The 11228-nt window shown below is 48.4% G+C and overlaps 2 protein-coding genes across 2 annotated transcripts; one reads left to right on the top strand and one right to left on the bottom strand.

Moving 5' to 3' along the window:
- Positions 1-532: 532 nt before the first annotated feature.
- Positions 533-2959, bottom strand: HRG_00404 (AMP-binding enzyme domain-containing protein; the record flags this gene model as incomplete). The annotated part of the gene is made up of 7 exons (XM_044858875.1): positions 533-559; positions 678-749; positions 825-892; positions 962-1803; positions 1877-1952; positions 2011-2312; positions 2358-2959. The coding sequence occupies 7 exons, from the start codon at positions 2957-2959 to the stop codon at positions 533-535; spliced, it is 1989 nt and encodes a 662-aa protein (XP_044725275.1).
- Positions 2960-4299: 1340 nt separating this feature from the next.
- HRG_00403 (NAD(P)-binding rossmann-like domain-containing protein) lies at positions 4300-6373 on the top strand (the record flags this gene model as incomplete). Its single annotated transcript, XM_044858874.1, has 7 exons — positions 4300-4564; positions 4623-4641; positions 4698-4868; positions 4914-5072; positions 5124-5159; positions 5234-5540; positions 5603-6373. 7 exons carry the CDS (start codon positions 4300-4302, stop codon positions 6371-6373), a joined length of 1728 nt encoding a protein of 575 aa, XP_044725274.1.
- Positions 6374-11228: the final 4855 nt, after the last annotated feature.

Raw genomic sequence — 11228 nt, 5'->3', positions numbered from 1 at the left:
GGGATGGCGGTCGTTACCCCAGCGATGTCCAGTATCAACTCGGCCACGTCCTCCACAGGCAGCCAGTCTATTGTTTCTTGGACGCCGAGGTGCTGCGGCAGGACTCCAAGATATAATGAGCTGGCAATTAAACTCGGTAGAAACTCGTGCTTATTCCATATGCCTTTCTGGATTCTCGGCCCTGCAATCTGCCCGACACGCACCGAGGCACTGGGCACATCGCATTGTGCCGCCGCTGCATCCAGTATCAAGCTACCAGCGAGCTTAGAGCGGCCGTACCCCATCTGGGCTAACGACACGTCGCAACCCTCCTCCGGCACTGGTTTCTTCACACGCCACCCTTTGACGGTGCTGGTGCTTGATACAAAAAGTATAGGAACTTTTTTCGTAGCTGCGCTGGCGAAATTGACCAAATGTCGCACTCCGCGAATATGCGGCTCAAAGCCGTCGATGCTCACGTGGAAATGAACGGGCCATGCGACATGAACGATGCGATCCACAATTGTAAGTAGCTTGGTGTACTGAACAGAGCCTAGGCCGAGATCTGGAAGCGAGAGATCTGCGCGCAGAAACTCGACTTTGGAAAAATCGGTGCCCAAACCACGGGCAGCGTTGTTCAAGAGTTGGCGGGACCTGCCCCCGTCATCGCCACGGTTGAGAGCAACAACTCGTCGCACTTGAGGAGTGGGGCAGAGCCGGTCGAGCAGATAGGATCCAAGCGAGCCAGTTGAACCCGTCAATAAAATAGTCTGACAAGTGAAAGAGGGTTGTTCTTTGTGAGTGCAAATACTGGGCATCGGTAGACCTCTCGTGTACTTTGATACCATGTCTTCTAGGGCTTTGGTTTCTTGTGTTTCATAATGCTTCCATGGAGCTCCAGCTGCCAGGTTGGCTGAATGAAGGTGAGCGGATAACCGTTTTGGTGATGAATGTGCATATATGGTTTGAGAAGCCACCGCACCGCCGTCAATTTGCACGCCAGATGCCGCAAGGCTTGCGTTCAGCAAGTTTGAGGCAATAGTGGCTTGCAGAGAGTCGAATCCAGCATCGAAGAAATCAGTATTGGCGCCAAGATTCCGCAGGCCCATCCTGTTTTGGAAGAGGCGAATGACCGATTGGCATAATGCTGCTTTGCTGGTCATATCAAGCGTGTCGGATATTTTGCTGACATTGTAGCTCTCCGCATTTTTGTAAATGGAATCGATATACTTATCATATGCTCTAGTTGTGGGACCTCGTTGGACAGAGCCCTTGCCGGATCTTAGAAACGGCATGTTGGGATCCGATATCGCAACTAGCTGCCGTACGATACGAACATTTGACTTATTTGCCGTCTCGATCACGGGCCATATGTCATCAATGAGTGTTTCTGTCGCGGTATCATCGACCGGTGGGGCGACCGGCTCCAAGATGATGGCTGGCTGGAACCTACCCTGTCCGACAACCAAGGCCCCATTAACGGCGGGGTGGCCGACGATAATATCTTCAACATTCACCGGATTTATCTTCTCACCGTTGGAGAGGACAATGATGCCGTCGCAGCGACCGCAATAGGTCCAATGATCGGGGAGGGTCGGGTGAGCCTTGAAGAGGTCGCCTGTTGGCCACTCTGACAAATCTGGGAACGTGTAGAAGACTGGTTGATCGGTTGGACCGTGAGAATTTTTGCGGTGCAAAACGAGTTCGCAGAGACCGTCCTCCGAGCTTGCTGCGCGCCATTCGGCCCCTAGAACTCTGCTGTCTATGACGAAATATTGCCAAAGCTGAGGACAGTGTTGAAAGTACAGTGGGAATGGGAGGGTCCTAAAGCACAGCCGTCAGGTCAGTACGACCTCTAAAGCCCAGATTCGTAACAACCGCCGGTCCTGCGACTTACTCAGTCGACGATATCACGTTACTGAGTATCACGCCTCGTCCGACGAGTTTCTCGCCTGCTGCTGGAGAGAGAGTAGCTAGATGACACCGTCAGTGGCCTTCGTAGGCTTCAATAGTATAGATGCAAAAACGAACCTCCTCCAAAAGCTACAAAATTCAGCTTGGCCAGATGCTGTATTTCGTTTTCCTGCATACTCAGAGCTTCTAGGATGGATGGGGGTAGAAACGCTGCGTCAACATCGGCATGGGCCAGGCCCTGCAGAACCGACCCGGGGGTTAGCGGTCTCTCTGCTATAGGCAAAGCCACTGGAACGTCGTAGCAGACAGCTAACAACATCAAGCAGACAATGCCAGCGGCGTGAAACATGGGCATGGACATGAAGATCTTCTTGGAACGATCAGCCCACTCCTTGATGAAAAAATGAGCCCCCTGGCGCCTAGGCAGATCCCGAAACCCATCCGCAATACCAATGACTGCCTGCCGCATGATGACAGGCTTTGGGATGCCAGTCGAGCCGCTCGTGTGTAGAACTACAAGTGGATCCCACTTGGCTTTCTCGTAGGACCTGTTGTACGGTAGCCAGGTCGCGATGGAACGAATCCAGGTTTCGGGACTGGGGGCCATGGTGATCTGCATAGGGCGGTGGCGGAGCCAAGTCAGGACCACCTGGTGGAACGACTCGGCGTACCATAGGTGGGAGCAGGCTGTCCTCTCGAATAGCGAAATTTGGATCTCTACGCTGTTGCGTGGTGAAATGAACAGAGCTTGACAGCCAGCCTTGACGCAGGCCAGCATGATGATGGCGTAACGGACATCGCTTGGACCTATGTATGCCACTGTGGGGAGATGATCTTGTAACGGATGATTCTTGAGCTTGCTGCGGATATCGTTGGCCACATAGTTGACGGCATTTGAGATCTCCTTGAAGGTGATGGGTTTCCATCCCTTGTCAGGTTCAGAGCAACGCGGGACAAACACAAAGGCACGCGAAGGCTCTGCGGCGGCGATTTCATCGATAAGACTAACAAGCAGTCGGTTTCCGTAGGGTTGGTTTGAGTGGTTGAACGGATTTGGTTTGGTCATGTCTGCTTGGCGGAATACGCAAGCTTTGCTGTTGGTGAAAATGAACCGACTTCGCCAGGCCAGACAGTGCTTCTTCACGAAGCAGGAATGTCAGATAGAAAATGAACGGCTTTCACGGGAAGCCAATGTAATGCCTGCTTCGAAAATAAAGTAGCATAAGCAAACTGAGTGCAGGGCTTACGAAGTCCCGGTCCATTAAATACAGGAAGTGTACACGATGGGAAACTCCTGCCTCGTCGATTGAGAAGCACTAGTGACCTTAGGCGCCAGGCATTTTGCGCTGTCAGCAATTACGTGCGGTCGTGTGGTCGAGTAGAACGCCGGCTTCCTGGTGGAGCCCAACCGCAGGAGGGGAAACATTAGAACCGAGAAGTATCTTGCACTACTCCCAGACTCTATAATTAGACATACATGGCGCTACGTAAGGGAGGGGGGGGATTTAGTTGAAATCTTTCAACTAAATGCCCCGCGCCGAAGCCTTGCAGCTTGGTGTTGTATCTTCCGCCGCGATACTAGCGAAGTAATTGACGAAAAACGAAGATCGTGAAGTTCAGGCATATTAGCGACCCCTACTTCATGCGTGTAGGCTGCCATATAGCATCTCGAATTAGGCCAATTCAGGCAAGATGTGGCGGATAGCAAAACCGCAGGGCGCGTACTTTCTACTAGTCCACTAGACAAGGGACGGTTTGAAAAGTACAGCCCAGAGCTGACTCTAGAATATAATAGATAACCACTACACTAGAGAGTTAAGGTGAGCACTCCACATTAAAGGTTTTGTATCAAAAATCCACAACCCTAGCGCTGGGCCTCTTCACCCCATGATCAACGGATATAATATCGAACGAATGTATACAAATTATATTGTGTTTTATAACCTGTCTGAGCAGGTTCTTTTACCTTTTTATGTAATAGAATTAAGAGATATTGTAAGGCATATGGTTTCATACAGAATAGCCAATCACTATTGCAAACAGTACTTTTCTGAGCAGAGAAAAGACTTATAATACGCGTTAGTAACACCCCCATTGGGGGTACCCCTATTTTGCATGGTGTAGCAGTATTTTACCAGCTTCATAGTACTATACTACGTAAAACATATAGGGGATTGTTACAGGCCGTGTAGAAAGGGTGTGCCCATTAGAGGGTGGCTAAAGCATCCTTGGCGTCTGAATGGTCTGCTTAGTTCCCAACCAATAAAGGAACCACCATAGGAACCACTAATAAAGTAGGAATCCACCCATTTTTATGGGCTTTATATGGACTGCTCCTCCGTTTGATACTCCCGTCTATGACCAAGTCAGACTCGCACAGACTCAGTATTATTCCGAGAATTAACAATGCCTCTGTCCGGTGCCGACAAATCGAACTCGCGCCAGCAACATCCCCAAGACACGAATGGCCATGGCCCTTCCAGTTCGTTCAAGTGCCGAGATGCCCCCTTACATGCCAATAGGCACCTGCGAGTTATCTGCATCGGAGCAGGTGCTTCAGGTTTATACCTCGCGTATAAGCTGAAATACTATTTCACTGATTTCACCCTCAATATTTATGAGAAGAACCCGGAAGTTGGAGGGACTTGGTTTGAGAACCGCTATCCTGGTTGTGAGTGCTCCATCTGACAGTCGCATGAATACGCTCCTGACTATTCATGGTTGTGTAGGCGTGTGCGATGTTCCAGCGTATGAGAATCTATTCGTACAGTATTTCACGACGATGCTGACCGACAACATATCAGTCATGTTTATACCTACACCTTTGAACCTAAATGGGACTGGTCCTCCTTGTTCGCTCCCGCGCCGGAGATCTTGAAATACTTCTGTGATTTTGTCAACAAGTATAAGCTGCGCGAATACATCTCCTGCAACCACGAAATTATCGGTGCCAGATGGGACGGGACCACTTCAGAGTGGGTTGTGGACATCAGGGGTCCAGATGGTACCGTTTTTCGCAGTCGCTGTGATTTTTTAATCAATGCAGGCGGCTATTTGAACAAGTGGCGTTGGCCTTCGATCCTGGGTGTCGAAAATTTCAAAGGTCCAAAGCTCCACAGCGCTGCCTGGGATGGCTCCATTGATCTCAAGGGCAAGCACATAGGTCTAATTGGCAACGGGTACGAGTTCTTTAACGAATACGGTGGGAACCTGTCGCTCAAATCATCTAGGTCCTCAGGAATTCAACTGCTACAGAAGTTACAGTCGTAGGTACAACCTGCTCTGTGCCGTAGTCTATCGGATCTGTAAATCGAACGCTTGGCTAACCGATGACCGCCAGTGAGGTCTACCATCTAACAACCTTTATTCGCAACCCTTTTTGGATCTGCTCATTAAAATTACCTCAATTCTATATATACAAAGACGAAGAGAAGCAAAGTTTCCGCGACGATCCTACAATGTGGCTCCAGATGCGCAGGGCAACCGAGAGAGCATTAGCCGGCGTCTTCCCCCTTTTCGTAAAAAATTCTGCTACCCAAAAGGCCGCCTCAGCATATATGAAGGACCAAATGATCCAGAAATTGGGAGACAAAGAACTAAGTGATAGATTAATTCCAAATTTCGGACTGGGTTGCCGGAGAATCACAGTGGGTAACCCATTGCTTTATTGATTAGTCTCCTATGGCTAACGGGTTTTCACCTCAATTAGCCGGGCATCGGGTATATGGAGAGTCTGTCCGAACCCAACGTATCAGTCGTGTTCGGCAATGTCACTGAGATTACGGCCGACGCCTGTGTTACGGATGACGGTCGCAATTGGCCAATTGACATTCTAATATGCGCCACTGGGTTTGACACAACTTTTCAGCCGCAGTTTCCTCTGATCGGGCGTGATGGCAAGTCGCTGGCGGATGAATGGACGGAAGAGCCACGAAGTTACTTGGGCATGGCCGTCCATGGCTACCCCAACTACTTCATGTTCTTGGGGCCCAACAGTCCTAATGGCAATGGGCCTTTGATGTGCGCAATTGAAGCACAGGGCCAGTACATGGCGCATTTCATGAACCGCTGGCAGAAAGAGGACCTTGCTTCTATTGAGCCCAAGGTTGCAGCAGTCAACGATTTCATGGAGCAGAAAGACGCCTTCATGAAGACCTCGGTATGGGGTAACAACTGCTCGTCCTGGTATAGGAACCACAAAACGGGCAAAGTTACGGCTCTCTGGCCTGGAAGTACCCCGCATTACCTGGAGGCAACTGTGGCACCGCGGTACGAGGACTTTGACATAGGTTATAGGACCAATCGCTTCGCCTATCTCGGAAACGGCTTTTCGCAGGCAGAGCTTAACCCTAATGTCGACTCAGCTGACTATATTAGAAACGAAGATTGTGGCGAGCTACTTTGCAGAAGCCTAGAGAGCACCTTCAACGCAAAAAATGCCGATAGGTTAATGAATGAGATCTGCGAAAGCATTATCTAAATAGTCGTGGGCGCGTATTGTTATTTATAAGCCTCTCTAATAAAAATACTGCGCCACACCTTGCACTTTAGTCTTTAGGGCTATAGTGCAAGGCGTATAATCAGCCGAAGGCTGCGAGTCTGGCTACTAGTCAAGCAGTTACCGAACAATTAGTTTAATCCGGTCTAAAAGTCACGGCAGGACAGATCCGTCACGATCATGTCTCCGGTGATGCTCTGCGACTTGTGAACTATAATAGCGTAGCATACGATCAGGGGAAACTACGTACGAGGGCACAGCGTGGGCCCGACGAGGAAGTCCCTATCTACCGGCCGAATCGGGACAATCTTCCTGCTATTTGCGGTGGTTAGGAATATCGGCCCCGGGTACTTATTAAACTCTATTATAATTACGTAGGGAGGGTCTTAAATAGGGTTAGCTCTAGGCGCCTAGGCGATATCGTATACTATAACGTTACCACGTGCGTTATTATAGAGGCCGACTAGCTGCTAAAGGTTAGACGTTAGCATTAGACGGGCGCCAATATATACGGGAATCTATTTCGCAAGGTTGCCTGCCTTATCGTTAGGAGCAGCAGTAGCGCTAGAGCTAACGATCTTAGCTATTACCTAGGATAATAGGCCGGCCTAGGCGGTCGGTAGTAGTTATATTTATTTACCCTATCTTTCGTGGCGTATACTTATAGGGAATTAACGAACCTAGTAAGCTCCTAATTATCTAGCTTCGCCTATATATAGCTAGAGAGGAGCTTCTAGGACTCCTAGGATAGATAGTATAGTCGCCTCGGTAGATACCTTCTCTAGTAGCCTCCGAACCTTAAAAGTTGCCTAGCTAAGATATTATATACGTTAGTAATATAGTTTCCCCTATACGGCGTCCTAAACAATAGTCGCGCTAGATAGTAGCGATCTTAACCCTCGCCCCGGCTATAGAAGGGCTATCTTACGAGTCCTTCCCTATTAGATAGGTCGTTCGCTATATAGGAGGTAAGGGAGCTATTATTTAGAAGAGCCCTAAGCTTCGTTAGGTTAGCGATAATAGCGTCTCTAGCTATATACGCGGTTAGCTAATCGAGGATTTAAATAATATCCTCGCTATATAATATTACCGTACCCTCTCCGACCGTCCGACGATATAGGCTAGGTTCTAGATATATTATTTAAAGGCGATAGACTAGCATCTTCTTCTCTTCTCTTTAGAGTAGGACGAACTATTATTTAAGGAAGGGCCGATAGCGAGGTTCTTTAATATTTAGATCGTATGCCTAGATCTAGAACGCTTTACTTAGTTAGCGGTAAATATCTTACGGTATAGGAGACGGAGCCGATATAAGAGTTATGCTAGTTACGGCAATCTAGGCAGTTCTTAGTATTACTAGCAGATTTTCGTTTATATACGAAGTCGCCGTCGGTTTCTTCTCGCTATAGCGGGTATAGATAATAGAAGTTAAATAATCTTAAACTCGTAAATAAGTAGACCTAGAACTTATTTTATTATAAAAGACGTAAAGAGGTGTTGCGTAAATAAAGTTCCTATACGAAGCAAAATAGAATAACTTAGGGGCTGCTCTATAACTTAGGGGCTGCTAGATAATTAGGCTCTACTTTTTAGGCAGCGTTGTCTAGTTGCGCCTCGTTTTGCATTCGACCATATAAAATCTAAACTAATTAGATCTAGAAAAACTTATAATCCCTATCTAGACCAAACCCTTATATTGGGAAAACTTATCCGATTAATATTAAGTCAGCCTACGGCTGAATAACGCCTAATATGCATTTGAAGTATAAATTGGGTCTGTTCTTTGATTATCCTGATTGAAGCAACTTCCCCTGCTGAATATCATCCATGTGCGAAATTACATATATAAATAATCAAATCTTTGCGTAACTGGGTATGCCCGCAGACAGCCTCGGCCACTGTCACGCGCCTGTCACGCGCCTATGGACTAGGGCCGCAGTGGGGTGGCTGGTTGATTGCTTGCAGTGGCTGGGCTAGCCACTGCGCCCTACCGATACTCGTATAAGGGCTTCGTTACGACCACGGCTCTTCAGATATCCACAATTGAATCACTCGCCCCCGCTTTTCACTCTCTGATTCGTCGTTCTTGTGTGCCTCAGTTAGAGGAACATGTCGATCTACTGTGCACTTGGTTTTCTATTATAACACAGTCCGGTGCAGGCGTTATGTGGTGCCAGCGGTTGACTTCAGACGTCGGACTTCCTCGAGCAGAATTTCCACGTCACGAGCGTTGCAGATGTCGCTACGGTATAGGCTTTCTGCCAGCGGCCTCATGCTGTCAAGCAGAAACATGTCGTCCCCTCCGTGAGAGCGCACCTGCTTAGTGAGACTCCCAAGCATTGTGAATGTGACTGTGGTATTACACCTGTAGAACATGCGTAAGCTTGTGTGCGTTTGGTATGCACTCTTGAGAACGAGGAAATAGGCTCGATGCTTCACTTACACCATTTTTTCCACCTTTGGGGAGCAGAGTAATAATATGCCTTTACCGAGCTCATCTGCTAGCTTTGCCCATCGCTTGCCGTAGCGCTTACGGCTATGAAACTGGGTCCGCAAAGCTTTTCGCTGTATCTTATTTCGCGCAGGCCAATCGTGATGAATCTTCTGTAATATATGGTCGATGATGCAGGTTGCGTTTCCTCGACCGATGCCACGCTTGTCTCGCCGCGACTGCCATGTCTCAAATGCTCGTAGATATTCCTCATGCAGTTTGACTAGGGCTATGCGGGTGCGGATAGCGTCGTCTTCCATGTGAGTATGGAGCAAGCAAACGGTGGAGTAAGCAACTTGCAAGTCGTAATAGACAGCATCTGGTTCTACCACAAAGTTGCTGACACGCAATAGCCCTCCGTTGGCCCAACGTGGAAGCTCTGCCTCTAAATACTCCAGGAAATTGGTCCGGAAAATTGACCGGGCGGCTGATGTCACGAGTATTTTGGTTCCGCTAGTTATAAGACTGCTGTTTGTCGATGAAGCTGAGCCTGGGCTGGGCGAACAGAGCGCTTGGCATCTTTGCCTGGTTACCTGTCTGGACATTGATAATGTTTGTATCAGAATTCTTCAACGGATGTCTGTTCATGCTTGCATTCATATGCCGAGGACCAGTCAAGGCTGGGGTTATTTCGACTTACTGAACAGGGTTCCCGAGATTGGCTGTAGCCAGATCCATCGAGGACGATGTATTGTCAGAGACAGCAAAATCTCCTGCCCAAACCCCATACATTCCTTCTTCAGATCGGTCTCCTGAACAAAACGATGATGTAGCAACCGAGTCTACGTAGTTATCCCCCCAAGAGTCGACACGACTCGGATTTCCCCTCCCAAGGGTGTTTTCGTTAAGGACGGGGGAGCTAGAGGCGATTATTATACGAGATGATTGAGCCTCATCGTCGACCACTGACCAGATCAGTCAGTCCATTTCTCAGTTCCGATTTAGATGCCGAGGACTTACATGTCCCGTTACCAGTAACCATTTCCCCCATGCTATTGTCGTGAACCAATGTTTGGGTGTACGAGGAATCGCTTTGGGTTCATAACACAGTGCTCCGGAGTTAGCGCTCATTTGTTACCTCTTTAACAGGTCTAGATCTGGACTGTATTGCCTTAGGCTTTACCTTGTTGACAGGACTTCAGCTTCCAAGACAATACTATGAGTCATAAGGTTCAATCCATCTGCCCTATGCATTGATAATTTGGCCTTCCCAGCCACGATAACGTTGTTCGCCGTTAAAAATCTTCTCAGTGTGTAAATAAGGTGCTCAGGAGCATTAAAGACTATGTGGGAGGCGGGGTCAAACGTATTTCGGTCCATTTCGTTTGCCATGTCAATCAATAAACGGACAGTAGTGTGCTGCTAACATGGCGCGTCATGGTGGATATTGAAACCAATATATAGTCCCAGCAGCAAGTGTTACGGTGGTCTTAAGTCTCTGGCCAGCCCTGATGGGCCCAGATTCACAATGACGTTTAAAGCAAGGCAGCTTAATGCAAGAATACAATGCAAGAGTACAATCACTAACCCGACCTTGCCGACAATGTCGCATCATTGCCAGTTGGAGGCATTGGAGCAGCCCTTACTAGCAAGGCACATCAGGGGCAGGGGGCTTTTCAAATTCATACATCTCCGGGGAAAGTCTCAGAGATCTGCACAGCCCGGATCGGGTACGGAATAGTGCACATAGATGGTGTTGTGGATCAGGCAGCAACCATGTCCCACAACATGCAATGCCCCATACGCCTTGAACCAACTGTGATCTGCTACTCTACTTTCAGCAGAGACATGCATATGTATGTCTGTCCTGGCACCAATGGGGGCTTCGTATCTTCAGTCGAACTCTTCATTAGACATTTCATATTGCAGCTATTGCCACCGGCCGACTCGAGGAGAGATAGTTCACACAGACTGAACTCCCTTCACCCCTCTTAACCATACCAACACCTCGTGCTTCGACAGAAAAGACTGCTTCGCAGCCGAAAGTAGGAAACCGAACACTTGGAGGGTTTGCTTCAAGTTGACTTGTTACTAATCCCCTTGCGAGAACCCGCTGAGACAGTAGATAAGCAAGAAACGAACATTATATGGGCATTGGGAAATCAAGACAAAGCTTTGGAAGGGCACATGTACGAAAAGTGTCAGTTGCCCTGTTGGCTCCACCACCGGACGTAATAAATTGTCAATCAATCAATTTTGATACCGGTACTACGTACCGACGACGCGCCATATCCGGCTGCCCGGACTCTGGGATGCTCATGTACAGGGAAGCGAATCACTCCACGATGGCTGTTCGTCTCTTCATCAAAGCCGTGCTAGTTTCTTGCCCTTGCTAAACGCCCAGAA

The sequence above is a fragment of the Hirsutella rhossiliensis genome (assembly GCF_020360975.1).
Source record: "Hirsutella rhossiliensis strain HR02 chromosome Unknown scaffold00001, whole genome shotgun sequence".
NCBI lineage: Eukaryota > Fungi > Ascomycota > Sordariomycetes > Hypocreales > Ophiocordycipitaceae > Hirsutella > Hirsutella rhossiliensis.
Note: the sequence above shows the minus strand (reverse complement) of the source record. Positions and strands in the feature narration are given on the sequence as shown.